Source organism: Corvus moneduloides, chromosome 22 (genome assembly GCF_009650955.1).
Source record: "Corvus moneduloides isolate bCorMon1 chromosome 22, bCorMon1.pri, whole genome shotgun sequence".
Lineage (NCBI taxonomy): Eukaryota > Metazoa > Chordata > Aves > Passeriformes > Corvidae > Corvus > Corvus moneduloides.
Genome location: NC_045497.1, coordinates 2,049,313 through 2,077,195, shown reverse-complemented (window position 1 = coordinate 2,077,195; position 27,883 = coordinate 2,049,313). Strand labels below are relative to the sequence as shown.

The 27,883-nt window shown below is 48.8% G+C and overlaps 1 protein-coding gene across 1 annotated transcript; it reads right to left on the bottom strand.

Moving 5' to 3' along the window:
* Positions 1 to 3,867: 3,867 nt before the first annotated feature.
* On the bottom strand, positions 3,868 to 26,794 carry ATAD3A (ATPase family AAA domain containing 3A). Its single transcript, XM_032131648.1, has 16 exons — positions 26,555 to 26,794; positions 25,705 to 25,781; positions 25,006 to 25,107; positions 23,502 to 23,561; positions 23,078 to 23,147; positions 22,111 to 22,276; positions 20,411 to 20,480; positions 18,204 to 18,359; positions 17,939 to 17,995; positions 16,908 to 17,033; positions 15,976 to 16,100; positions 13,720 to 13,771; positions 12,778 to 12,848; positions 10,354 to 10,521; positions 9,967 to 10,075; positions 3,868 to 4,278 (listed from the first exon to the last, which is right to left on the bottom strand). The coding sequence occupies exons 1-16, from the start codon at positions 26,760 to 26,762 to the stop codon at positions 4,099 to 4,101; spliced, it is 1,797 nt and encodes a 598-aa protein (XP_031987539.1). The 5' UTR covers positions 26,763 to 26,794; the 3' UTR covers positions 3,868 to 4,098.
* Positions 26,795 to 27,883: the final 1,089 nt, after the last annotated feature.

Genomic DNA, 27,883 nt, shown 5'->3' with positions numbered 1-27,883 from the left:
CACATCCCTGTGCTGCCACAACGGGAATCTCCTCCCAGCCTTTCACATTCCAAAGCAAATCCTTCAATGGATGGCAGCTGGGAGTAGCCAGAGCTGGCCAGGCTGTAAATCTGTCCCCCAGCTGCAGGGCTGAGGCACCACGACCACGTTTCCAGTGGCAGGGCCAGGATGGGAGTGATGGATTGCCCACGAATCCATCTGCTCTGGGATTTGCTCTCCAATGCAAAATACCATTTTAATAAAGTGCTGCTGGCTCATAACTCAGTGTCAGGAGAGGAGATAACCTCAGCCTGGGGTTGTCAGGCCCTGCCTGGAGAGTTAAAAAGCTGGGTGCCACCTCCACGGGGACAGCAGTCGCCCTGCAGCTGGCAGCGAGCCAGGGACAGATCCCTGCATTTAAACCTTGGATGGGGCAGGAATTGAGGATGACAGGCAGCCTTTCTTCCCCTTCCTGTCACCTTCCACAGGAGCAGCAGCAGCGACAGCAACAGCCCGAGGTGTCCAGCGGGCAGCAGGGCATGGAAGCACCTCGCTGGCAGCCAGGAAAGGGCACAGGGAGAGGGGCAAGGAATGGCTTGGGAAGGCAGAATTAGGAGAGTTGGGAGCAAAAGGGCCTGGGATGCACGTGCCCAGCAGCTCAGGGCACAAGGTGTGAAGGAAGGAAGTGTGTGGGAGTGGATGGAGAACTGTGTTCCCTGTGGAAATGAAAAGGGCCACCCAGCAGCAGCGGGCACAGGTCTGTGCCTTTCCTTCCATGCACTGGGAAGAGATGGAACTGGGCTGGAAGACTGAATCCAAGGAAAACAATTTGTCCACAGCACCTCTGCCCCTCTGTACCTGCCTCACCTGGCAGATGGAGCACCCTAAGTCCCCTCAATCCTCCTCCAACAGGCTCAACCTCTGTTTTTTCCTGCTCCACCTCCTCGGTTGTCCCAGCCTGGGTGCCAGCTCTCCCTCTGCTTCCCAGGTGGGATGTGAAGCATCTGTCACTGAGCAGGAGCTGGATACAGGCTGGATCCACGCTCCTGGGCACACCTAGCCCTGCTCCTGCTGCCAAGGGCACAAGTGGGGGTGAACCCCAGGCACTGCTCTGCCCAGAGCCACCAACAGCTCTGGGAAGGAGGGTGAGAACTCCCTGGGGATTTCAGCCCCACAGATGCTGCACAACCTCCCAGGGGCTGTGCAGGGAGACTGGGAAGGGAGGGAAGGAGCAGGTGAGCCCTGAAGTGCTGCACTCCTGGGATTCCAACAGCACCAGGCCTGCACAGGAGCTCTGCCCAGCTGATTCTGTGAGGATTTTTGGGGGTTCACACACACAGGACCAATGCAGTGTCCTGCAGATCCGCCAGTCCCCCCAGAGCTGCCCCTGCTGAGCAGAGCATGCTGCTCCCCCTGCTTCCATCAGGGCCCGGATTCCATCTGCAGCAGGAATCAGCAGAGAGCTGAGGCAGCAGCTGCGGTGCCTCTCCCAGATCCACAGCAGCATTCCAGCCCCTGGGATCAGCAGAAGCACGGGCACGCAGCACAAGGACAAGGCAGAGCACATTTCCCCTCCCCCTGCTCCTCCTGTGCTCCATGGAGATGCCCGGGGAAGGAGGGGGGAGGAACGGAAGGGATGGAAGGGAGGAATGTGGCACAACTCGGGATTGGAATCACACGAGCAGAGCTGCTCCCTCACATCATTCCTTAGCAAGGGGCTCTGCTCAGCTCCCATCAGTGGGGCTGGGCAGAAATAATCCCAGTAAAAATCTTAACTGGGAAAGGGAAAGCCTGGAATAACTAATCCTGAGCAGTGGACTAAAGGACAACTACACCTAGGCTGAGGAGGAAGGGAAAAAAGTGGGATTTGAGTTGATTTTAGTCATTCTGAACATCAAATGTGTGGTTTGGTCGTACAGAGTTCCCCCCCAGCCCACAGCAATGCACCTGGCACCAGCTGAGTGTCAGAGGGCCACACAAGTGGGAACCTCACCACAGGAGCAGCTTCCAAAGTGCCTCTTCACATCCTGTAAGGGGAAAATATCAGGGAATTATTGTGGGAGATGCTGGCAGCCCAGGCAGGGAAGGTTTGGAGCCTCAGGAATTATTCCCTGGTGCCCCACAAGGCTCTGTCTGAGGACAGGGTTCTGCTCCTGAGCTCACCAGCTCCTGCCAGGGAACGTCTCAGAGCTCAGCCAGCCCTGGGATGGACAAAGTGGGGCTGGTGTCAGCTCCTGTGTGAGGAGAGCAGCTCAGCAAGGTACTCAAGGGCACAGATTTAGGTCAGGCCAATGTGTTTGTGCTGTGTAGCTACAGAAGAGGCCTCAGAGCAGAGCACAGTTCAAATCCAGTTCAAACGCAGAAAAAAAATCAGATTTTCTAACCTGTCTCTCACATGCACAGAAGAAGAACAAATGTCATCTTGTCAGGACAGACTCGTGTTCAGGGCTTGACAATGGCACATTTTCTCAGCTGTTCCAGAAAAGCAGCAGAAAACTGGCGTTGCAAGAGCAGCTTGATGGCAGCAGTGGGAGCAAACAAGCCCCACTCATCTCTCTCTTCAGACCATGCTGGATCTGTGTGCCCCAAACTCACCTCTTCAAGGAGAAAAGTGGTTTACTTGGCAAAAAAGTGTGTGGGGCTGCTCTCAGACCACCTGTGTTGACTCCAAGTCAATCCCCCCTGTTGGGGTTTTAGTTTAGTCTTAGTTTTTTTCCTGTTAAAGGAATTTTCTCCCATATGCATGTTGCTAGGGGACAAATAGCTGTACTTAAGAAAGACAAAAAGGGGAGTGGGGCGGACCTGGCTACTCCTTTGTCTACACCTGGGTGTGGGGGCAGTTCGCTCCGAGCGTCCGGAGAGAGGAGCTGCAGAGAAAGGAGCTGCTGCTTCTTTCTTTTTTGGCCGTTCTTTCTTCCTGCTGGAAGCAACGCCGGGACCCCCAAAAGCCGCTTTCCCTGCCCTGCTGGAGACCGGGCTGTGGCTGCCCTGCCCCGCTGCTGCTTCGAGCTTTCGCTACGCTGTAGCCCTGCTCGCCCTGCCTGCCTGGGCCTCCGTGGGGTTCTCCCATCTGGATACATCTCGTCTGCCACCCGGGATTTGCGTCCGTCTCTGCCGTTTCAGCCTGCTGTTCCCGAGAGTCCGGGATCGGCTGCCCAGGGGTTTGTGAAGCCTTTGTTCCATCCCTTCCCGGGATCCCAGGGCACCGGTGCCGCGTGTGTCCCGAGCTCGCTCCGGAGCGCCCCCTGCAGCCGCGGGGGAACCATCGCACTTGCCCTGCTCACCGGGAGCCGCCAGCGCCCCTGCCGGCTGCGAGCGGAACTGCACCCGAGGGGAAAGGGCCTGACAGCCGAGAAGGCTGGGACTGGGTTTGTGATTGCTGTTACTGCCATAGTTGTTGTTGTTTTGTTTGACTGGTTATATACATATATATATATATAGTAAAGAACTGTTATTCCTATTTCCCACATCTTCGCCTAAAGGCTCTTGATTTCAAAATATAATAACTTAGAGGGAAAAGGGGTTATATCTGCCACTTCAAGGGGGGCCTCTGCCTTCCTTAGCAGACACCTGTCTTTCAAAACCGAGACACCCCCAAATCCACTTTTGTAAGAAAAATCTACTCTGAGCCTCTGAAGGGCAACTCAAGTGATACCATCCAGAGATGTGAGCAAGGGCAGGGCAGGATCTGGGGAGAAAACGGTGAGAAATGCCTCTGCTGGAGCACAAACCCTACAAATTTATATGTATGGGAGTGTCAGGCTTGGACAAGCCCCTGGGTTCCCACAGGCCCTTGTTGTGGGACACTGCAGAAACGTGAAATGGCTCAGAAGGATTTGGGGTTTGTGCCTCTCCAGCAGGACAGGCCACAGAGACCAACACAGCCAGTGGTGTTTCAGCAAGGGGTCCTTTAATTCCGTTGCTTCTGCCTTATTTAAACCATTTTGTTTTTCTGGTGCAGCTTAAAAACCACGAGACCCAAGGCAGCCTGAGGCAGCAGCCCCTCCCTGGCACCAAGGGCCACGCTGCTCTCCACGTCTTACTCCACCAAACCTTCACCCAGAAGACCCTCCCAGCTTTCTCCCAGGCCCTTGTCCTCACACAAAGCCTGCAGGCTTCTCACACCGGTGTCCCCTTGGGGAAAGGCAGCAGGGGGTTCCTGTCAGTCCCTTTGTTTGCTTCAGCACCTTCTGTTTTCAGCCACTCCATCTTCTGCCGGTGCTGCTGCACCGCGTCGGCCACGCGGGCGTCGATCATGGCCTCGGTGAGCACCCCGTCCTCCGAGGCGTAGGCTGCTGCCTGTGGGGACAAGGGCACGTCAGACAGCTCACGGATGGCAATTCCCAGGATCAGGGGAGGTTTCAGACTGCTCCCCCTCTGTTGTTCTCTTCTCCATGCACGACTTCCCCCACAGCACCCAGTCCCGTTCCAAGCGGCACCCGGAACAGTCACCAGCCTCTGGATTTCCTGGGAATCAAAGCCCTTGTTTTCAGAAGAAAAGGCCCCATGCTTGGATTGTTTAAATTTCCTCTCCTGCTCTAAAAGAGCTGCACGTGTGAAGCCAGTAAGGTGAAGAGAGGTGGGTGCAGGGTGGTGATGGAATGACTCCATCCAAGGCGACAGAAAATTGTTCAAACACTTGCAGAGCAGAACAAACGCCAGTGCCGGGGGAAATATGGGCAATGTGGTGTCTCTAAAATGATGTTTAACACACACTGATCCTGCTCTCCTCGCGCATTCCCTTAGGAATCTCCCCTGCACCACTCCTGTGCTGTGTCAGCTCCCACCCTGCACTCAAATGCCCACAGGACCTTCCCTGTCCCTCCCCGCTCCATTCACACCCCAACTCCCGTCTCTCCAGCTCCGCTTGGCAAACACTTGATCCTGGAGCTGTGAGAGGCTGCACAAACGTGACCACAGCTCCTTGGAGAGAGGGCTGGGAACTCCTGCCATCCTTGTCCAACAGCCCACAGGAGGAAGAGGCCGGTGAGGGCCTCAGCAGAAGGGCTGTCCCTCGTGCACGGGGCACGCAGGACAGCTGGCACCGCAGCCCGGCCGTGGTGCAGATGCCAGCACAGCCGGTCCCTCCGAGGAAGGGAAGGATGCTTGTGCTGTCAGCTGCACCCATCTCCAAGGTAACAGAGCAGCCCCCAAGCTGCAGATTTCTAAATCTGGTTCCTCCCTCTGCAAGTGCTCCCGAGAGCGGCTCCGCGCCGCGTTCCCGCTGCGGGTGGGGAATGAGGGAGCTCGGGATGAGGGGTGGGACCCCTGCAGCTCCCCACAGCCACCCTGCCTGTCCCAGACAGCCCCAAACTTCTGTCCACACCCACAGAGCCACCACAGCCTAGGCTGGCCCGTGCCAACCCTTCTGTCTCCTGTCCCAGTGAGGAATGTTAACTTGGATTTCACGACAGGCTGCAGTGTGATGCTGAGGCTCCATCAGTTATTGATGGTGCAAAACATCAGTTATAGCAAGAAACGAGTCTGACAGCAAAAGCACCACAGAAACAAACTCAGCTGTGACCCTTTTACACCCCTGCTGCCCAGGGATGGCCATGGGGCAGAAGACAATGCCCAGCCTGAGCTGTTGCACTGCCACCACCACAGTGCTGGGGGTTACAGCTGCCTATTACAGCAGCGCTACCTCACTGCAGGAGGAATAATTATTTCCAGAAATGAGCAAAAGGTTACCCAGGCTGGTTTTCAGGCTCCTCTAACCTACTTTCCAGCCCTTTTTATTTGGGGAGCTGGTTAGATCACAAAAGGTTTCAGTGCACAACCCCCAGAGCTGGTTTTCTGGCAAGCAGCATCAAATCCTTTCCCTGTGCAAACCCGTTGCAATCCTTCCTCCAGGCAGCACTGCTAAGCCAGGCTGATGCTCCTACTTAAAACCAGGAGCAAACACTGGCCTCAGGGAGGGAGTGCAGCAAGGAGCAGGGCTGTGAACAGAAAATTCTCTGTGCACAAAGGCACCGGTGCTGCTCTCGCTGCCTGAGCAGGATCCTCAGCACCGAGGCTGCCACTTCCACAAGCACCAGGAGAGAGGCACTGCTTCCACAACCTGCCAAATATTCACACAGCACCTCTCCCACCCCTCCTGTCCTCTCTGCAAAAGGGGCACAGTGGAAAGGTTTTGTTCAGACCTGACTCACCCCCCTTCACATTTATTTTTTTATTATTGTAGGACTCTCGTGGGGTGTTTCAAAAATGGACAAAGTGCTTTCCTGGGATGCATTTTTGTGCTTCCAGAGCTCAGAGAGGAAGGATGCCTCACCTCCCCTCCTCCCTGCCCCTGCACAGCCCATCCAGCCCAGTGTGGAACCTCCTGCAAAGCTGTGCAGTTCACGCTCTGTTGATTTTCTCAATGACTTTCTATTTTTAGAAAGCCTTAGGCCCTCGCTGTCAAGAAAGCAAATGGGAGAAGCAGCTGCCCCTTCTGGGAGTAGCTTGCACACACACAAAAATGGTACCAAGCTTCATTTATATTCATACCTCTGCCTCCTGCATGGACAGATTTTAACCCATTTTCTCCAGTGCAGCAAATTCCTGTTTTCTCCCTCAAACCCAATCATGAAATGAAGTGTTTGGTGGGGATGTAGAAGCCTGGAACAGATGACAAGTCCAGCCCAGATGACCTCATGTTTCATTTCAGCCAAGACTTGTGGTTTGTTTTAACCTGGCCAGACTCAGCTGTATCCTCTGAATCCCCTTGATAATGAAAACGGCCTGATGAAAAAAAATCCCCTCACCCCCAAAAGTACAACAGCTATTTTTAAAATATAAACAAGGTTCAGGGAGCAAAAAAAAAAAGGCATTTATGTCAGTGGCATAAAAGGCAAGGAAATGACAGGAAGCTCACACTGGGACATAAAACTCCTGGGAATTCTCCTGAAGTGCTGCCAAAACAATTTTCCAAGATTACAGCTTGGAATAGTGAAAGGTTGCTTTTTGCTTTTGACATTTTATCTAAAGTACATCAGCAGGTTTGAGTACAGTGCTGGGAAGTCTGCACACAACTGTAAACAGAGCTGAAGGGAAGTTTTAAGGTGAAAATGCATCTAGTCCATGCTAGAGCCATAAAGGGGCAATGGAAAAGGCACAAGGACAAAAAGGAACGCTCAGGCTCCTGCAGAAGAGATTAAAATGGATTTCCAGCACGCACACCATTAGCTGTGCCAGACAGCAATATTTTTCCCAGTGCTAGAGGTTACACTCTTTGCTTTTCTGCACCTTATTTTTTTTCTGTTGGTAAATTCAGGACAGACTGAGCCAGACTGAAACAGCAGAGGGCTGGAACTCCACGTAAATGACAGTCAATCCATCCCAAACCCAGCTTATGGTGGAAAACTGAGCCTGTGAAAGCTGCAGCTACTGCTCAGTTTAACTGAGATGGGGTTTTAAAGGCATTATTGGCAGAAGAATCCCAAAGCATCCTCATGGGAACTGACTGCAAGGACAGAGTGGCCACTGCTGCTGGCCCAGGACACTCCTGGGAAGAGCTGAGGGGTTGTGATGCTTTCACCTCCTAAAGCTTCAGAATTTGCCCTTTCCCCAAACCATCTCTGGGATCCAGTTCTGGAAGGGAAGATGATCCTAGGCAAGCCCAAGAATCTCCAAACTCCATCAGGCAAAACCACCTTCCTGTGTCCAGGATTAAAGCTCAGGTGTGCATCCAGAAAGGGGCTGCTCACATCAGCACGGGGTGGGATTTTGGGGTTTGACCCCTGCAGGGCCCAGAGCTGGACTTGGATGATCCTTGTGGGTTTTTCTCAACTCAGGATATTCTGTAATCGGATTATTTCCCACCTTTGGCAGGCAGCACCTTGAATCAAAAGGTAATTAAAAGACCAAAAATGATCTATTGATACAAGATATAAGAAATACAGAGTGTCTGTGGTACATAAGCACCCTACAGCTGCTGCATCCAGTTGAGGGAAGCCTGATAAGGATTTTTTGGAGTCAGTTCCTGGTTCCTCCAGCCCCTACCTACCCTGAACACTGTAGCTATGCAGTTAACTTGTCTTGCCAAGCTATTTTTAACTCTGCTCAGCTCCCTGACCCAGTTCAGAGCACAGCCCTCCACAGGGGTGCACCAGCACCCACGGGAAGGAGAGCAGGAAGGCAGGAATTTGAGGCAGGAAAACACTGCCAGAAAGGCTTGATAAGTGCAGCCTTAAACCTTCCCTGATAGTCCAGAGCACTGGAGCAGCTACAAAGGCACCTACAATGACCCCCCAGTGCTAACCCAGGGCCTAAAATACCAACAGCACCCAGGAGGTCACTGGGGTTGAGTAAAAAACACCTGCCTGGAGAGGGGCTTTTCCCCACACCCACTGAGGGGCTTCACACAGGCAAACCCAAAGGCAGGGGGGGCACATCCTGCCAAGGCCAGTGGCCAGAGCTGGCAGGAACAGCAGCTCCAGTCGGTCACAGCTCCAAATCCCTCAACCCAGTGACTGCAAAAGAACCCACAGAGCATCAACAGCTCTGGCAGGCAGCTCCCAGGGCAATTCTTATTCCATCCTGGATGCCCTCATGTCCACATGTCCAGTCCCTGGGCTGGACACTGACCCTTGACACATCACACTCCCCTTCCTGACCAAAAAGAAATGAGGTCCCTTTGATTTAACTTTGATTTTGCCACAGATGAAGTTTCTCACTATATCAAACCAACTCAGATATTTCTGCCCACCCTCTCCTGCATGGCTTTTTTTAAGCCCTTTGAGTGTTTCATGAGAGCAGAGAGGAGCACAATTTCCTGCTGCAATTTTACATCAAACCCTTGTTAATAGTGCTGGCACCACGAGGTACATTTTAAAAAGCTGTCAGGGAATTAGTCACCCCCAGCTTTCCCTTCCTTCACCAGCACTTAAAGGATAAATGATAAAAGCTGAGGTCATTCCTGGGGAGTAATGACAAACTTGCTGATAAGGGGTGATAAAAAAGCAAAGGATCATTTATCACAACTTTTTATTACAGGAAATAGTTGGCAGCAAAGCCTTTCACATACGTGGGGCAGATGACAGCACACATTTTGAAATATGATTCAAAATCACAAAGATTATACAGGGAGATTAACCAGCTGTGTGCCACCAAAGAATAAAATGAGAACTAACAGCACTCAAATTGGACCTCAGCTCATGACCACTGCAATTTAAATTAATTTAGATTAGAAAAGATAAATATTTCTGTCCCTTAAAAGGTGGAAAACCAGTAGGAGGAGGAATGAAATACACAAACTTTATAAGATGTTTGTGAGCTGCTAAACTAAATTAAAATTTTAAGACCTAAACAAAAAGCCACTTTGTTTGTACAATCCCTGAAAGGAGGCTGACATGAGTAGGTTACATGACACACAGACTGGAGCACACTCCTTCAATTGATATTTCTAGGTTAGTTTATGGAAATACACAATCCAGTAAGAAACTGGCAGCTGTGACAAAACAAGGTGAAAACCTGATTTTAAGAAAAAACCCACTAAAGCTTGCTCAGCATGTGAATAATTGCACTCCAGTGTCTGCATTTCTTATGTATGGAAGAAATAACTACTTTTTTTCAGCTCCATTTCCAGTCAGTTTTGTTTCTTTAATAGCTCAAGTTGCACTAAAGATGTGTTCAGAGCAAAGGAGGGAAGGAGGATGGTTTAGTGCTCTGATGAGGGCAACAACATCAGGCATCTCTTCTGCTGAGCTTCTTGAGCTGAACCATGAGTGTGGCCAGCATGGACTGCCCAAATTCACTCCAAACTCACCTGCTTTACTTAAATTCCATAAGGGATTTCCCATTAGGGATTATCAAAACTGTTCCTATTTATGGGATGAGGAATTATGCTGATACTGCAACACCCACCCCAGAGCCAGCAGCGTTCTGGTACCACCCTATGGACAAACGAAACTTGCACAGGGAGAGATGATTTGAGACTTCAAAAATCAAACCCTCAAACCTTGCAGGAAGGGAAAAGGAAGGAAGGAGAAAAGCCCCACTCACCTGCCATGCCACAGCAAGCTGGGAGATCTCCCGGCCAGACATGCCCTCGGTCAGCCTGGCAATCTCCGAGCACTTCTTGCCATAATCAAACTGGGCCAGCTTCAACCTCCTGGAAGGCAGAAGAACCTTTTGGTTGACTTATAGCCACAGCACAGAGTTCCTACAGTTTTCTGCTTGAATTACTGCCTCCTGAATTTTAAGGGCACAACAAAGCACGGCACAAAAATCTGGGATGGCGTCGCATCAAGACGACGAGAGGAGTCTCTCCAACTCTTGTGCTGCTTGTTTAAAGTGGGGTTACAGACAGAATGCACAGGAAAGGGGATGAGGAAAAGCAACAGAAGAAAGAGAATTCTCCAAGGTGGGAGAGGTGTGAGGGGTACTCACTGTTTGCCCTCCGTGGCTGGCTTCAGGACGTGCCGGTCGAAATACATCCTGACGAGCCGCTCGCGCTCCTCCAGCTGGGGCAGGTCGAAGTTCACCATCTCATCTATCCTGTCGTTGATGGCCCAGTCAAACTGCTCAGGCTGGTTGCTTGCTAAAACAAGCATAAACCTGGAATCAGAGGGAAAAAAAAAAAACAACAACAAAACAAAAAGGAAAGACTGACAAAGCCATGAAAATAAAAATCAATGAACTAAGTCTGAACATCGGGAGCTGCCGTGGTTGGGATTGAAGATGTTTCATCACCTGAAAAAAAAAAAAACAACCCTGGATTCTTTAGGAACAGCTTTAACAGCATCTCAAGCACCACACTACAATGTGTGTTTTGGGCTATTTAGAAGAGTCTGATGTGTGCAGACCAAGCTCTGCTCCAGGGTACAGATGTGCTGCTCCAGGTCCTGCTGCATTTTGGAGCTGGAAACCCTTTTTTTTTTTTCAATTGCTTTGTAATGCTGCTTCTTCCCTGTGCCAATACTTTAATGCTTTAATTGATGTTAGCAGTTTAATAGTGCCTAATAATTTGAAATGGGCTTTTAAGCACAGCTATTGGAATATTGATGTTCTTTGCTGTCTGGTTGAATCATTGGCTACAAGGGGTCGTGTTCTCTGCTGTCATTTCTGGAGATAACTTGGCCAAGACAAGACCGTGGCTTTTCTACCAACAAGGACTTGCAGAAACACAAGCCTGGATTAAGGATTGACATGCAGCCTGATATTCAGCCAGCCAGCTATCCTACAAGGTGAATTTGGGAAGTTGAAGGCAGCAATTCCCAATCCTGGTGACAATTCCCTGCTGAAGGAAGAGCTCTCCTCAGGGTCTCACCAAAGCAGCCCCATTTACATGCCCCATTACACCGATTCCAGTGAGCTCCCACTCATGGATGCAGGACTCCTCCTTGCCCAGAGCAGCAATAAGGCTGCTCAGAAGTGAAAAGCAGTGCATGAATCACCAGGGCATGTTCAGTGTCCTCGAATGGCTCACAGTTGAAATCAGGGCTGAACTCAACTGAGAGCTCATTCCAACGGAGAGCTCAGCTGTTCTGAGGGGAGCCAGAGCATCCCCAGCACCCAAAAAACACCCCCAGAGTTCTGCTAAGGCAATTTAGCATCAGGGGAAAGAAAGAATCATCCCCTGCCTGTCCCTGGTTTGCAGTTCAAATATTTATTGTGTTTATTCTTGCAAATATCATTTAGTAATAATAATTATACTCAACACAGCTTTATACAGCAACTCCATGTATCATTTCAGGAGAGATTTGCTGTCCTCTCAAAGGCAAAACCCAAGGTTCTTGCAGGCTCAACACCTTGCTTTCTAGCAACTTCCTTATTTTAGAAAAACACCTCTTCCCAGGCACCTCTGTGACACAGAAGCTACACACAAGCAACTATCAGTGAGAGCTGCATTGGCTCTGACAAGTTCAGGAGACCCTAAGGACAGAAAATGTCCTGGAACAGTGACCTTCCAGGATACTTATTTCAGTGTCATGAGGTTATTATGGCAAGTCTTTCATTCCAGCCTCACTAAGGGGAGTTCATCACTAAAAACCTCCCCTTCCCACATAAAGCCAGAGACAACTTTTCTTGTTGGCTCAATAGTGAAAGGAGAAGTTTTAACAACTAAGTAAAGTTCACACCAAAAAATCAAATATTATTTGAGAAAGGTGGAGGAAAGGTCACCTCTCTATTAGGACAGCCAGGAAATGGCTTTGGCTGAACTGAGCAGTGCTGTGCAGGGAGTTCCCAGCTGTGTGACAAAGTGAGCAGGGGTGGGGGGACAGTGACATTCCCACACACCCCTCTGTCACCTCAGCCCTGCCATCGTGGAGCAGCCAGGAGGGAACAGCTCTGGGATCCCACATGGAGTGAGATGGAAAGAAAAGGAGTCAGATGGAAACTCATCTGCCTCAAAGTTCCTGCCCACGCAAGCACAAGATGGGAAGAGGTCACTGGAGAGGAAGAGCAGCTCCAGCAAGCACCACTGAAGTGTTTTTCCAGGGAACATGAAGCACCCAGCCAGGAGGAACTCTGAGTTCTCTTCTGTGGCAGTGATTTCCTGGGCCCCATACTCCTTGTATAAACAGCAACTTACCAAGAAAGAAAATATAAACATAAAGACACTCAAGATGTCCAAATACCATCCCAGTTTATGGAAAAAAATTTTCCTACTGTTCTGATTTGAAGTGCCAGGAAAAAGTTGAAGGAGGACCAAGCTACATTCAGCACATAAACTGAAAGGGGGATATTCTCTGCAGATTTTTTTCAATCCCTCAGCAACACAGATCATTTCCAACTTCCATTTCTACACCAGATACCCCTAAAGACTTTCCTCAATCCAGGGAAATATCGCTGCTGTAACTGGATACTCACTTGTTGCTGTGCTGTCCTGTTCTGTGCAGAAATGCATTTAAAGTTGCTCTGAGGTCCTCACTGATTTTCTCCTGCAAAGATGAAATCCAGAGGAGGGTCAGCTGCTGGGGGCTGCAGACAGGTCACAGCCTTAAGCAGCATTGTGGACAAAGAGAATTCTGTTATTGTCAAGCACTTGCACTCCAGCAGAACCCAAAGCACTGTAATACCTTGGGGAAAAAAAATAAATTTCTATACCCAGGCAAAAGGTTAGGAATTAAACTTCCAGGAGAGAGATTACAGATTCATCCACACTCACCCAGTGATTTGGTTGGTTTCAAACCCCAGGCTCTGGCCATTGGCCCAGGTGGCTTTCCCTGCTGAACACTATTTTAGCTGAAGTCCAGTGTGATACTTAGAGGAGAATAAGCCACAGCAAAGGATTCACTCATACATTCAAAGTAACCTTCTGGAGAGCTCTTTAAATACACCACTGGGGTTCAAGCAGCAGGTCCAGACTGAATGTACAATGTGGTGACTGACTTTGGAAACACAAATTACTTGTGCAGGGGAAGACGCTGCTGAAACTTCGTTAACGTAGCAAAAAGCAGTTTTGTAATGAAAACCTTCAAAGATAAATATCTGTGGGGACAAACTTCAAACCCTGCAGGGCACCAGCATGAACAACCTTCAATATATGGCTCCTTCCTTCCTACTCTCCTGCTGCAAACTCCCCATCAAGACTGTGCTACCCATCTCGTGCAGGGAGGAATTCTCAGGCTCGAGATGCTCGTTCCATTCTACAAAACGCTGATTTCTTCTCTCTGCACCAGCGAACCAGGTGAGCACTGAGGCACCTGCCAGCTTCCATCTCTTGCCCATTGAAGCCAGATAATCAGAGTGCAGGAGGCTGCTGGCTGGCACTGCAGCAGGAGCAGGAACAGACACACACCAAGCACTTACTGTCGCCCTTTTCCTCAGGAACGCGTCCGCTTCGTCCACGAACAGCAGGAGGCTGCAAAAGGAAAGCACTACACAGTAACAGGACACAGGTAAGTGAGGCTCAGCTGGCTCCAGGATCCTCCTGCCCCACTGCCAGGCACCCACAGCTGGCAGCACCCAAAGGATTGCCCAAGCAGACTCATTTCCTCGGGCAGCGTTTCTCAGCTAAGCTGCAGCAACCTGTCCGTGGCGTGCACCTGGCTCAGCCCAGCAGCTGAGAAATGGATTCATTCCAGACACCTCAGGCCATAAATCTGCCCCCAGGCCTCTGGAGTTCTGTTTCAAGCAGACTGAAGCAAGACTAAGGCACGTGACCTTAAAACTCCTCAGGATTTTTAAATCTGGATGGGAGTTTTCATAGGCACAGTTTGTAGTCTGTGGCTGGCAGTGCTGGATGTTACTGCCAAGCTGCAGTAGGTATTTGAAATTTAGACCTGATTTTGAAATTTAGAAGTCTGAGAGTCCTATTTTAGCATTCCCTCCTCTTCAGAGAGATGTGTGCAAGGGCACAATACAGAAATCTTGGTGACAATGACACCTCCCTGCCATGTTTCTTCCTTATGCCACCCTGAAAAGCCCAAACCACAGTCATCTCCTCAGCCTGCTTTGTTATTTTGTGAGGTTTTTCTTTTCCAAACCACAGCAGCACGAATGTAATGGTTTTACTACCTGTGGAGAAGTAAATTAATAAAGTCCATGAATTATTCACCAAAATAAATTCACTTCTAACCTAAGGGCAGTGCTCTTCCCAAGAGATTGAGCCTGTAAAGATGTTTATCAATAACAAAAGCAGGTTGCTCATAAAGCTGTCACAGCTTGTATTACCTCCTTGCCTAGCTTCAAACCCAGCTTTCTTCCAGGGAATTTCAGGCCTATTAACATCTTCCACTCAGCCCCAGCTTCCCTCAAATATTCTCTGCAGAGAAGTGTCTGCTGTCATAATTTCAGCTAATAAAGGCAACACTAACAGCTGACACTGGTGGATAATCAGAATTAAATCTGCTTAAAGACTTCAGTGCTGCAGGAGGTGAGAATATTGGATATGGACACATGTAAGCTTTGATCAGGAAGTGTATGAAGCTGCAATGCACAGAAATTTTTATCAGGGCAGAGAAATTCAGACCCAGGCAGTGCTGTCAAAGAATTCCTTAATGGAAGCATCCAGCTGAGTATCCTCACATCTCTTCCAAGTTCTCACTTAAATACTAAGCTCACTTAAATTCTAACACCTTCCCTTCTATAGCTCAGGGTAGGAGAAGCCTAAAAAATTTAAATCCTTAGGACATTTATCTGCTTTTTTTTTTCCTTTGTAAGGGGAAATAGGAACACTGAGGTGATGAATGAAGCAAGGATTAAAACAGACACTGCAAGATAATGTCCATCTCGAGCAATCAGAGAACACATAAATCACTGGGCAGCCACATTTACAGATCTGAGATCAAACCAGCACAAAACCCAAAGTGATGCTCCCTGAAAGTTCAATATTGAATTTTAACATCCTGGCCAGACAAGCTCCTCAGCCACCTCTGCACTGCAAAAATCCATTCCTATTGGAATGAGCAAATTAACCACATATTCCTACAAAATCAGGGAGCCAAGATTCAGCCTCAACACAAGGCTTCTCTGCAGATAAAAATTTGCTTTTAAAGGCGACTAAAAAAGCACAAGTTTGTGGTTTTTCTACCTGATGTCAATGCCTTTAGTATCTGTCTCCTCCTTGTCCTCTTTTATTTCTTATAATTCACTCCTTCTGCTTGAGACTCAAAAGAAAACAAGAAGCTGGATCTAAATCCTATCAGTGTTTAAAATCTGAGCAGTTGCAACAGGGAACATAATATCAGAGTGTGAACATCTAATTTGTGCTAAATCCTCGAATTACTGTCAGAACATTCATCACCCTGAAGGAAACTTGCCCCAGCTTTCAAGTGGGCAGGAACTCTCCTCCTGCTTGGTGAGGATCAGGCAATCAAGTTATGACTGACCTGGAAAAGTTGGGTGTAAAAAGGGTTTGAGAGAACAGAAAAGCAAAGGTTTCCAGCTTTTTAAATATTACTAATTAACAAGGATTCACCCATTCTAGGAGAACTTTAGGAGACGCTGTGTTTGCTCAGTGTTACCTCACTCAATAACAGCTCCTGGGGGGCTGAACTACCTCGTTGTGGTGAGGGTTTTTTTGAGAAAGAACCCAAATTCAGGATCCAGGGAAGCTCAACTTACCCTCTCCTACTGGTGTTGGCCCAGTCGAAGAGTTTGTGCATGGCTGTGACCCCTTCCCTGCCCATGGGAGCCACGTCCCCTCCTGTCATGATGGCATAATCCATGCCCGAGTGCACAGCTAATTTCTGGAAGGGAACAAAAACCAGCAAATTAAACACTTTTTTTCACTTGCAAGGCCATGGAAGATGAAGAGGGAATCAAAGCAGTTTAGTCCTGTCAGTGTGGTTATTTGCAGAGGGGAGGTATTGTCTTCTTTATCTTCTTTACTCGCTTAGTGGCAATTTCAACTTGTGTATTGTTTATTTTTCCCATTTCTGTCCATCTCTATTGGCTTTAGAAATCCAAACTAGGTGTCATACTGTCAGAAAAATTCTGGAATAGGGGTATCAAGTATCGATAGAGGGGAAAAAAATTTGAACTTGCATCACAGTGTCAAATCTGCCACTGTTAAGAAGTTTATGAAACCTTAGGTCTTGTGGACAAGCACTAAAGAACAAGGGGAAAAAAAATCAAATTCTGATTCAAATCCAGGTAAAAATCATCCTGGCAGTGCCTCTGCACATGGAGCCATCCCTGTCCCTGCTCTGGGACTGTGAACAGCAGAAAAGACCGATTTAGACGAGGGCATAAAACCAACAGAGGTGGATACGAAGTGGCTGCTGCTGTGATTCCCACAAATCCCAGCTGCCACGGGCCTTTCCCAGATGGAAAGGCTGTTCTGCCTGCACTCAGCACTAGAATCCAAGTGGCTGCACTAACCCAGAGCTGAAGCAGGCAGGCTGCCCTTTCCTCCCTTCCCAACAGAGACACAGGATCACAATGTTTATGCAACACTCCAGCAGTAGATTTCAGACCAGGGAGGCTTCTCAGGCCCTGGAATTCTCAGATCACTTTGCAACACGCAGGTTGGCAGAATCTTGGCAGGGTTTTACCTTGGCAAAGAGAGTTTTTCCAGTGCCAGGGGGACCATACATCAGAATATTCCTGTACAAGCTTTTGTTCTTTTTTGTGTTCCTTGTTGCTATGGCAATGTCTCTCACACGTGCTTCCAGCTGGGGCTGCAAGAAAAGAGTTAAATTTAAGGAGCAGAAAGTACCAAAAGAGCTGCACCTACCAGGTTCCCAGATCAGTACCTGCAGGAAGGAGGCAGCACTCCAGGCTCAAGCTTTTAAGTCTTAACTTCAGCTGCTCATGACTCCACACCAGGGTCATTTCCTGTCCTATGTGAGGATTTACTCGATTTTCTGTCCACTTGGCTACAAGTCTTTCATAAGAAAAAGCAGCAGTGCAGGAAGCAGTGCAGTGACTACTCTAGGAACAGATAACACCTAAATATTCACTTCCTAACGGATGCTCTGGCATGACTATGTCAAAACACAAGCAACTCTTTGCAGTGCTAATGCCTTCTCAAAGTCATAAACTCGTATTTATATTACTACTGCATTTGGGGATACTGGGAGAGAGCTATTCCTGCAGAAGCATTTTCTCTCAGCAGCTTTGAGCAGCTCTTAAATTTGCCTGATATCCAGCAATCAAATTCAGAAGCAAATATACAGAAGCAGCACTAATTAGCAAGTTAAGAACCAATCCCAAGGTGGGCAAATGCACACAGTACTTGGATTTTTTGGCCTAGAAGCAGGTCTAGGTTCAGTAATCCTTAACTTCAGATGGCACAAGTGGAGTTCTGAATCTTAGCATGCTGACTACAGAGAGAAACTGCGCCAGAGCAAGGACTGAATTAAGACTTCCAACTGCTTTTCACAGAGGAAAAAAGGTGAACGGGCTGCTTAATGCATGTCCCACTGAACACAGGAGCTTATTTATGGTCTCAGGGTCCCAAGGGTGCTATGTCTCCAAAACTGCTGGAATTACAGCTTTAGAAGCGAGTTTAAGGAACCAGCAGCTCTGATTTAGATTCTAAAGTCATCCTTCACAGCCCAAGACAGGAAAACAGAGTACTCACACTGAGAACAACTCCTTCAAGGGCATCCTGAGCCTTGCTGGTGAGACGTTTACCAACCTTGAGAGGACAAATTCAATTACTCACAGGTAGAAAACAACCCCGTTTTGACAACTCACTTGGACTAGAACATCTTACAGAATGCCAATGAGCTCAGCCCACCTTATGCCGCCTCTAATATTCTGTTTATTCAGACCCATTGACAGTCCCAGCCTGAGTTTTGCACCCTCATGGCTGAGAGTAACACAAAAACAAAGCTGAATTTTACCTTGATAGGGTGTTTCAGAGCCTCCAGCACAGTGATCCGGGAGGTTTCCCTCACCAGGGAGGGTTTGCCCAGACGTGCCTCTATGTAGCGCCCTGCTACTGCCGTGGCATTTTTGGCAGAATAAACCCCCACTGCCAGCAGGGTCAGGCCTGCCACCTGCAAAGAAAAGGGGGAAAGATTAGGAAAAACACTTGGCGAGGCAGTGCTGTTGTGTGCAGCATGCCCTGTGGTGGAGAATTAAGATTCAGGACAAATGCTGACCAGGAGGGGTTTATTTTTGGTAAGGTGTTTTATCCCTGTTCAGACAGTCAAGGTCTCACACTCTCTGTTCACTGACTGCTCTTGCACAGCAAAAGGCAGAGGAAGCACAAGTGAAGCATTTAGTCCTGAATCCAAAAGTATATTCTGCCCAAAATGTGTGGGGCTTTCCAGATTTTCAAGTAAATTGAGTGATGAAGATAAAACAGCCACACCAGCCAGGTGCTGTCTGCCAGAATGCCCCTCACCACACCAGGAAACGAAAGCTGAATTTAAGATGCCAAGATAAACCAGCTGAATTGTGGCTGCCACCAAGGCAGTGCACGGTGGGGAACAAAAAAGGAATATCTGCTGAAGGCGACAGCCCTGCCAGCCCCAACACAACAGGGAATTAGGTACTCCAGAGGAGCAACACAGCCAAAACCACCATGGGAATTACCATCCTTCACTGGGCTGTTCTTCCAGAAACCCCAGAAAATGAGACATCCCCATCGATTTGCCAGTGAAGCAGAAAGAATCCAGACTTAGAAGTCAGCTTAGAGCTGATGCCAATAATTTATATCAGAGAGAAGAGCAAACTGCAGCAATTGCTTTTAAAATAAGCTGACTTCTCCTGCAAGTACAGATCAGGGTCAAAAGCCTCAAGGACAACAAGGATGGCACTGTTCAATAAACCATGAGGCACCATCTGTTCGCTCTCACTCTGCTGAAATGTGTGACATCACTTCTGCTCTGGGTGGAAACATGAAGGGATCAGAACTGTGAGATCCAGGATGCAAAGAGGGAGGGATCTCCACACCTAATTCAGCTCAGATACAGAACACAGAACAGGTTTCACCATTTTAGCAGCCTCCCTCTAAAAACAGTGCCATGATCTCATGCTCTCTTAGACCATCCAGTACTGAGCAAAGTTACCTCTGCCTGGATGGAGCTGATGTAACTACCTCAGACTTCTGGACTTCACTGATGTTCATATCACAAGATACAGAGGAACAGAGCTTTAAAACTGACACTTCTGTCTCAAACAAGAACCCAGTTGTCAACTCTAAAAATCAGTCTGATTACAGTGCCTACCTATTTGGCATGAAATATCACGCAAAGGAATGGATCTCTGGTCCATGAACAAAGTGAATTCCACTAAAACCACAATGAAACCAAAAAGCTTGAAGCAGAACCTTTGGGGTTCTGCTTGGATGGGAAGAGGTAGGGAAAGAGCAGCCCTTAGAACAGACAGAGCTGAAAATTCAGGCCTCGTTTAGAGGAACCCTAAAATAACTGACTGGCTCTTACCTTATAGTAATTTCCAAATTTTCAAAGCAACAGAAAGATGAGTTCCAGCTGTGCCACCCCCTTTCCAAAAATAGACTTACCTTTTTCTTTTTTTTTTTTTTTAAGCTAGATGTCCCAAATTCACAAGACAAGAGCATGTCAGAAGCAAAAATGACCATAATGCAGGAAAACTGGTATCTGGGTCAAGCTAAAAGCACCGAGCAGAGATCTACAAAAGGCTCTGAATGCTGCAGACACCCCAGGTACAGATGACAAAAGGACCCACTAAAAGCTTGTCTTGTTCTCCCCAGTGCTCTCAGGCAGAGGATGTTTTGTATCAGCCTGTGTGTGTACAAAATCAGAGGGTGGAGCAGATGGTGGTGACTGATTTAAAGCAAAATTTCCATTTTAACCAGCCATGCTACCAAAAGTCTATTTTCACTGCAGTTTTGTTGTCAGTAGTACACTGAGAAAAAAATCTTATGTCCACAAGAATCCACTGCCATGCTCTTGTGTCCCGTGAAAAGATGCTGGTCTGGCTTTTAATCAATTTATTAAGTTCTCTAAGTGCTCTCTAGGCTACATCAAAATTAGATAGAAAGCTGTGGCATAATCAGGAGTTTCACACACATTTACAGACAGGCTTATCTGGAAGTTACTGACAGATATCCCAACCTTACCGTGGCCGTGACTTTATCCCAGTCTGTTACAAAAGCACGGAATCCTTCCCCAAAGAGCATCCCTGCTGTCCTGTGGGAAGCAAACAGCAAGGAAAGCAGGAGAGAAAGGGATTTCAAAGACTGAATTGATAAATTTTAAAGACACACTTTCAGATTGTAATAAAGCTGTTAATCTTCTCCAGAACCAGTCAAAGCTAAGGGCTCACCTCAGAACTGGAACATGAACAAGCATGGAAAATACATTTATAATCATCTGATGCCTACACCTGAGCTGGGATTAAGTCCAGAAAAGCATCTGGCCTTAAGATGGTATCAATTTATTCCTTTAATATATTATTTGTGCTGAACTGAAGGTATTTAATTCTAAAGCTTTTCTTTTGTTCAAAAACTCAAAGGACCTAAAATTAACCAATTCCAAACATAAATACCCACCCCTGTGGAGCCAAACTGCTTTAAACCCTTGTGGTGCATGTTCTGAAAGAACTGAGGGGAACTGAAAAATCTGAGGGGTTTTCAGAGCTCCTGAGTTGCAGGATTAGAGGACAAGGCTTGAAATAATCTGTGAGAAAAATTGTATCACTATAAATATCCCTGGCTGCCATTCAGGTGACAGTGTAGAGAGACAAGTGACAGAGTTCCTGCTAAGGTAATTCCCATTTCTGGGAGCACAAGGGAGCACAATACTGAATTTCCTCAGAGAATAAACCCCAGGCTCTCCCTCATGCTGGGACACACTTGGAGAAGCACCAGACTGAAATTCCTGAACAAACCCCAGGTTCTCCTTCATGCTGGGACACACCTGGAGAAGCATCAGGCTGAAATTCCTGAATAATCCCCAGGTTCTCCCAAATGCTGGGACACACCTGGAGAAGCACCAGGCTGAAATTCCTGAATAATCCCCAGGTTCTCCCAAATGCTGGGACACACCTGGAGAAGCACCAGGCTGAAATTCCTCAGAGGAATAAAGCCAGGTTCTCCCTCATGCTGGGACACACTTGGAGAAGCACCAGGCTGAAATTCCTCAGAGGAATAAACCCCAGGTTCTCCCAAATGCTGGGACACACTTGGAGAAGCACCAGGCTGAAATTCCTGAATAATCCCCAGGTTCTCCCACATGCTGGGACACACCTGGAGAAGCACCAGGCTGAAATTCCTCAGAGGAATAAACTCCAGGTTCTCCTAAATGCTGGGACACACTTGGAGAAGCACCAGGCTGAAATTCCTCAGAGGAATAAACTCCAGGTTCTCCCACATGCTGGGACACACTTGGAGAAGCACCAGGCTGAAATTCCTGAACAAACCCCAGGTTCTCCCAAATGCTGGGACACACTTGGAGAAGCACCAGACTGAAATTCCTGAATAAACCCCAGGTTCTCCCACATGCTGGGACACACCTGGAGAAGCACCCAGCTGAAATTCCTCAGAGGAATAAACCCCAGGTTCTCCCAAATGCTGGGACACACCTGGAGAAGCACCAGGCTGAAATTCCTGAATAAACCCCAGGTTCTCCCTCATGCTGGGACACACCTGGAGAAGCACCCAGCTGAAATTCCTCTCAGAGGGATAAACCCCAGGCTCTCCCACATGCTGGGACACACCTGGAGAATCACCAGGCTGAAATTCCTCAGAGGAATAAACTCCAGGTTCTCCCTCATGCTGGGACACACCTGGAGCAGCTCCAGGCCCTGCCCTGCACCTACTTGAGGGACTCGAGCACGGTCTGGCGGTGCTCGGCGGCCTTGAGGCGGATCTGCTCGCGGATGATGTCGGCGTTCTCCCGCTCCGCCTTGGCGCGCGCCCGCGCCTCCGCCTCCACCCGCAGCATCTCGTTCTTGTGCCGCAGCTCCATCTCCCTCTCCACGGTAGCTTGGATAAAAAAAACACCAGAGAGGTCAGGTTTTTGGGTGGCTCAATGCCAGGGAGGAGGAGAATGCCGGGGAAGGCACTATGCACCACTCACAAGGGAGAGGAGCAAAACGGAGCTGCCGATCTCAAATAGGATTTTGGAAGCTCTGTGACTTCAAACACAGAATTGTGTGAAAGGAGAATGAATGAGAAATCCAGGGGTAAAATCACCCAGTCCTATAGGGTTTCACCACTGGGCTGTTTTATTCAGGCTATACTTCCCTCACTGGATGGCAGCACAGCTGTCCAAATCTGTGCTCAGAACAGGCCTTCCAAGCCCATTTAGTCAAACACAAATTGCCTTAACATTTCTAAGACTTGTACCCCACAGGAGCTCTGCAAACCCAGGAATTCTGGCAATTCCCAGAAAGAAACTAAGCAAGTTTCACACTACAGCTTTGTTTCCTACAGGAAACTGAATGGATGTGAGGTGACACAGATTCAAGCACTCCTCCCAGAAGCTGTTCCGTTTCTCTCCCCTCCTCAAAACTGGTTCTATTTTAGGTTGTCCCAGTGTAAAATCAGAATTTCAGTTATTCTGTCAGGAGATGCTGACAGTTCATTGGGAAATCCAAGAATAACAGGGCAGACGTTTAGGAGTGCAGCCCTTTCTAAAGCTAACCTTGGAAGCAATTGGTAATTTTAGCACAGCTGGGATTGACCTGTTCTTGCCACTCTGACATCAAGCACAGTATGGACACAAAGATCAGCTCAAGGACTCCATGTGCCCTCACACCCTCAGCAGCTGAACAGAACACTCACCACGCCTCATGGCCTCCTGCTTCTGCACGGATTCCTCCTGCTTCCTCAGATTTTCCTCATTAGCAAGTTGCTGCAGGGAGAGAGATGACAGCAGAAGGTTATGGTGATGTTGTAACAACTCCATCAAGTGGGAACTTAAGTGCTACCAATATTTTCAAGAAGCTGGTGGCTCAGGTTGAATTGCATTTTCCTCTCCCCCTCTCCCAGATTCATCCTAATTCCAAGCTGCTGCTTTGTCCTAATGCCCGGCCCTTGATGTGCCAGGCCAGCACTGCTGATGCTGAGCAGATAACAGAGATGAAAGCAACTGTGCCCAGCACCAGCCACCTGGCCAGCAGGACAGGGCATGGCTCCAGAGCATCTCTTTGATTTAAGAAGGCTCCTAGCCCGTTCCCAGCTGGATCAGAGCAGGAATCCACCCTACCTGCTGTCGCATCTGCTCGTCGTAGCGCTGCCGTGCCAGTTTGTCCTGGTACTGGGCTCTCTTCAAAAAAGAAAACAGAACTCAGAATACAGAGATCAGGCAGTTAAAAAACAACCTGGTCCTGAGGGGAAGGAGGTTTGGATTGTTCAGGAGGAAAAAACCAAATAAAATGGGAAAATCCACACAAACAAAAAGTAATCCTGGGTTTGAATATGAACAGGGCAAAATATCCTCAGTCAGCACCAAAAACTCCTATGTGCTGAGAAATCTCTACAGTCTGACTTCATTTTAAGGTATCACAGATATTAAAACGAAGAGCAAGTGCTTCTTAGCCCAGAAAAGGAGACTTCATAGGAAAAAACAAGGTTTTCATGTTCTAAACCACCTTATCTGGACTGATGACTGCAAGCAACAGAACTGTCAGGATTGGCTGATGGGCTCTGGTTTTGATAAAGATTTATTTGTTCCTCATTAATTCCTCTCATCAGTTTTCCACTGCAACTCCAAAGAAAGCCAGGTCATCTCCACTGAACTGGAAGTGGGCTGAGGATCCACCAGCAGGGAGGACTCTGTACCAGGGGTGACACCATTCTCTATTCCAAATACAGAGACAGCAGAACAACTTGGGAGTTTCCTCCACAGCAACTGTAAAATATCATGGAATAAACCAGGATTGAGTTTTCTTTGACTTCAAATGATGCCCTGTGAGCTGCAGGAGGTGAAGAGCCAACCCCTGAGAGCAGCTGAGTGTGCAGCTGCTTCCTAGGCCAGCCCTGCTCAAAGTCCAAACTCTGCCAGGGTAAAAGCACCACGTGCCAAACAAGCGGTTCTAGCAAACTTCCCAAGCTTTTGGATTGATTTTCTAATTGATTAATTAGAATTAATCAATCTCCTCATCTCCTGTGCTCTCAGAGTAAGAAGCCCCCCTATCTGAGCTATTACCATAAAGGCCAGCCTTCATTTTCCCTGTTTCAGGGTTATTGCCATGCCAGTGGCTCATGGTAAAACAAACCAGGAAGCACCAACACTGCTCACAAGAGACCCTCAGATTTGCATCACTTCTCCTCTTAAGATACTTTTTCCTGTTTAACTCAGAAGAAATAGGGTTCCAAGCTACTTAAGACGGAAATCCAAACAGCTTCAGAGCCATTTCACTGTTCAGGCCTACACAAACACTTGCTAAGCCAGTATTCGTCAACACTTCCCTGAAAAGCCCTTTAGGAAAATCCCCAAAAACTCAGAACGAGAGAAACTGCTACCACCGGTTCCTTTGGATGCTCAAACACTTGGGAACAGAACAAGAGGGCAGAGCTGTAACTACAAATCCAGTTCAACATTACAAACCCAGGACAGAACAGGGGCTCAGCCTGTGAACATCCCCACACCTCTGGCTGCCCACGACCCCCTCACCCCAAAAAGGGATAATTAATGCATCATTGCCTTTTCCATAAGGGAAGATACAAACAAGGTCTCCCCTCACTTGGCTTCCCCCTCATTCCCTTACTGCTTGATGCTGTTTTGTTTCTTCATTGAGTGTTTTCCTTCTCTCTTCTGCTTGTACCCGGATCTGCTCATTCTTCAGTTGTTCTATGGCAGCCTCGTACTCCTGGTGAGATAATTGGATAATTTAATTATCACAAATTAATGGATCATCCTGTAGAGAAATGCTAGTGACAATTATATTCCAAGAGATCCCTCTGTCACCGGAGTGGTATCCTTAAAAGATGACCACTGACACAAGAAAGCTAAAATACGATCTAAAATACAATTGTAAGGAATATCAAAATTAACCATTTCAGGATTAAACACAATTTAATCCTGTTTAACAACAAACCAACCAACACCCAAAAAATCCCTAAATTCCTTTATGAGAGACAGAAATCCTTTACCCAACTACTTTACAGTTCCCACAGAAAAGCCCTGTCATTACCCCAAAACAGCAGTGATACTCCAGGAGTTACAAAACCACTTGGGACATGCAAGTTTTAATCAAAGCCACAAAATATGTGCCAGAACAGGCCAAACTAGCTGGTACTTCACCTTTCAGAATTACTTTTTTTCCCTAAAGGCAAACAACTGCTGTTTGCTGAAGCTGAACAGAAAGGAAAATTTAACATCCTCTGCAGAGGAGAGATTTCAGCTTCTGTCCCTCCCAAACCTGGCAGCTGCCTGGGGAGTTCCAACACAAGGAATTCCGACACACCTTCAGTTTGGTTTGCTGCTCCAGCTGCAAGGTCTGCTCCTGCATCTGGGCAAGGCTCAGAGCATCTTTTGCATGGCCTGGAGAGTGGGAAGAGATTATGGACAGTGAGAGGTCTTTCCTCAGCAAACAAGATGCTCAGACTGTTCAATCCACCCTGCTCCAGCTGCTCCTGGAGCAGAGCTCTGCAATAGCACATTTAACCCTCCCAGGCATAAATGATTATGAAACTTCTCAGCACACCTGTGGAAAAGCTCCAAGCAAGGCCAGGCTGGATGGGGTTTGGAGAAACCTGGGATAGTGGAAGGTGTCCCTGCTCACAGCAGGGGTTGGCACTGAACGGGCTTTAATGTACTTTCCAACCCAAACCATTCTGGAAGTCTGTGATTTTACGATGCTTTGGTGCCTCCCTCTCCCCTCACAAGCCCTGTAGGAAGGACTCAGAGGTCCGTGACTGGGAATGCTGATCCTGGTGCCCCAGGAGGGCAGGGCAGGAACCCGAGGCTGGTCAGGTGGGACCCGGCAGAGGTATTGTCACTGAATGGGTCCGGCTGGAAGGGCCCCAAGCGGCTCATAGGATCCAGCAGGGTCATCCCAGGGCACAGGGTTGTGTCCGGACTGATCTGGAATATCCCTAGCGAAGAACACTCCACACCCTCTCCGGTCCCCAGCGCTCGGTCACTGCACGGTAAATATTCCGGTACAATTTCCTGGGCACCGCTTCCTGCCCTTTCCTCGTGTCCCATGGCTGGGCCCACGGAGCACAGCCCGCTCCCTGCTCTGACACCTCCTCTTCACACACCACCACACCCCGACCAGCTTTCCCGCCCTCCCGCCCCGTCCCCTCACGCACGGGACGCGTCCAGCTCCCGCGCCGCCTTGGCCGCGCGCTCCAGGCCCGTGGGGTCGAAGTTGCTCCATTTGTCCTTGGGCGTCTGGCGGTCCCCGGCGCCGCCACCACCACCGGGGACGGGCGGCAGGGAGAGGCCGGTGCCGCCGGGTGCCGCGTCCCCGCCGCCGCCCGGGGCGGCCCCGCGGTTCAGCCCGAACAGCCACGACATGAGGGCGGCGGCGCCGGCTGCACGCGGGGGACGCGCCGCGGCCTGCGCGCATGCGCCAGCGGGCGGGCCGGCCTCCCATTGGCCCGCGGGGTGCGTGACGTCACCAGCGAGGGCGCCGCGCCGCGCTCTGATTGGCGGCAAGGAGGAGCGTGTGGTGTTTGATTGGTTGAAAGCGGCGGGAGGGGCGGGAGCAGCGGGTGGGAGACGGAGCGCCGGGAAGGACAAACGGGGAGGGCGGCGCTTCCGCATAGCAACGGGAGTGTGGGGCGTTGCTAAGGGCCGCGAGGCGGGGCGCGGCCCTGCGGTTATCCCGGGTTGTCCCGGATTATCCCGGATTTCCACCGGGAATCGGCTCCTTGGAGTGGCAGAGATGATGGGAAAGCGGAAAGGAAAAGGGGAGCGCTGAGAAACGCATTGCTGTGGTTATCCGGGATAAAGAGCGGGATTTCCCCTGGAGATCAGCTCCTTAGGCAACTGCTTGGAATGGGAAAGACAAGATAAAAGTCTTTAGAGAAAGGGAGTGGAGGGAAGCCCATCTATGTGCTGGTTTGGGATAAAGAGCAAGATTTCCCTGGAAATCAGCTCCTAATCCAACTCCTCGGAAGGGGGAAGATGAGACAGAAGCTTCCAGAGAAGGGGAGTGCAGGGAAACACGTCTCAGTGGTTTTGTCGGATAAAGTGCGGGATTTCCCATGGAAATCGTCTCCTTATCCAACTGCTTGGAGTGGGAAAGATGATAGGGAAGGCTTTAGAGAAGGGGAATTCTGTGGAAGTCAGAAACAGGTGGAATTCTGCAGCCCAAAATGGTGTAAAATGTAGAACACACCCGGGGCTGGGAATGCCCTCTGGGGTCTTTTTTTTCTTTAAATGTTCATGTTCCTTCCCAAATGCCCACTTAGAATCATGGAATCAAGGGATTTCCTGAGCTGGAAGGGACCCACAAGGATCAGAGTCCCAACTGCAAAAATCCCACCCTGTGCCTGAGGGTGGTTGTTCACAAATATTTACCAATTCTGCCAAGATTTCTGGGACTTTTACTCTTTGTCTCCTTGTAGAGCAATTCTTACTGGAACTGAGGCTTTATCGAGACCAACATATTTCTATTTTTATATTTCCAGCAC

Bases quoted from the DNA above. Each gene is read 5' to 3' on its own strand.
- ATAD3A (XM_032131648.1), bottom strand. From the start codon at position 26,762: ATGTCGTGGCTGTTCGGGCTGAACCGCGGGGCCGCCCCGGGCGGCGGC. The intron at 17,996-18,203 runs GTAAAATTCAGC...TGTCCTCTCAAG, and splicing joins CTCTGAAACACCCTATCAAG to GTTGGTAAACGTCTCACCAG. The intron at 10,522-12,777 runs GTGAGTATCCAG...CTCTGATTCCAG, and splicing joins ACAGGACAGCACAGCAACAA to GTTTATGCTTGTTTTAGCAA.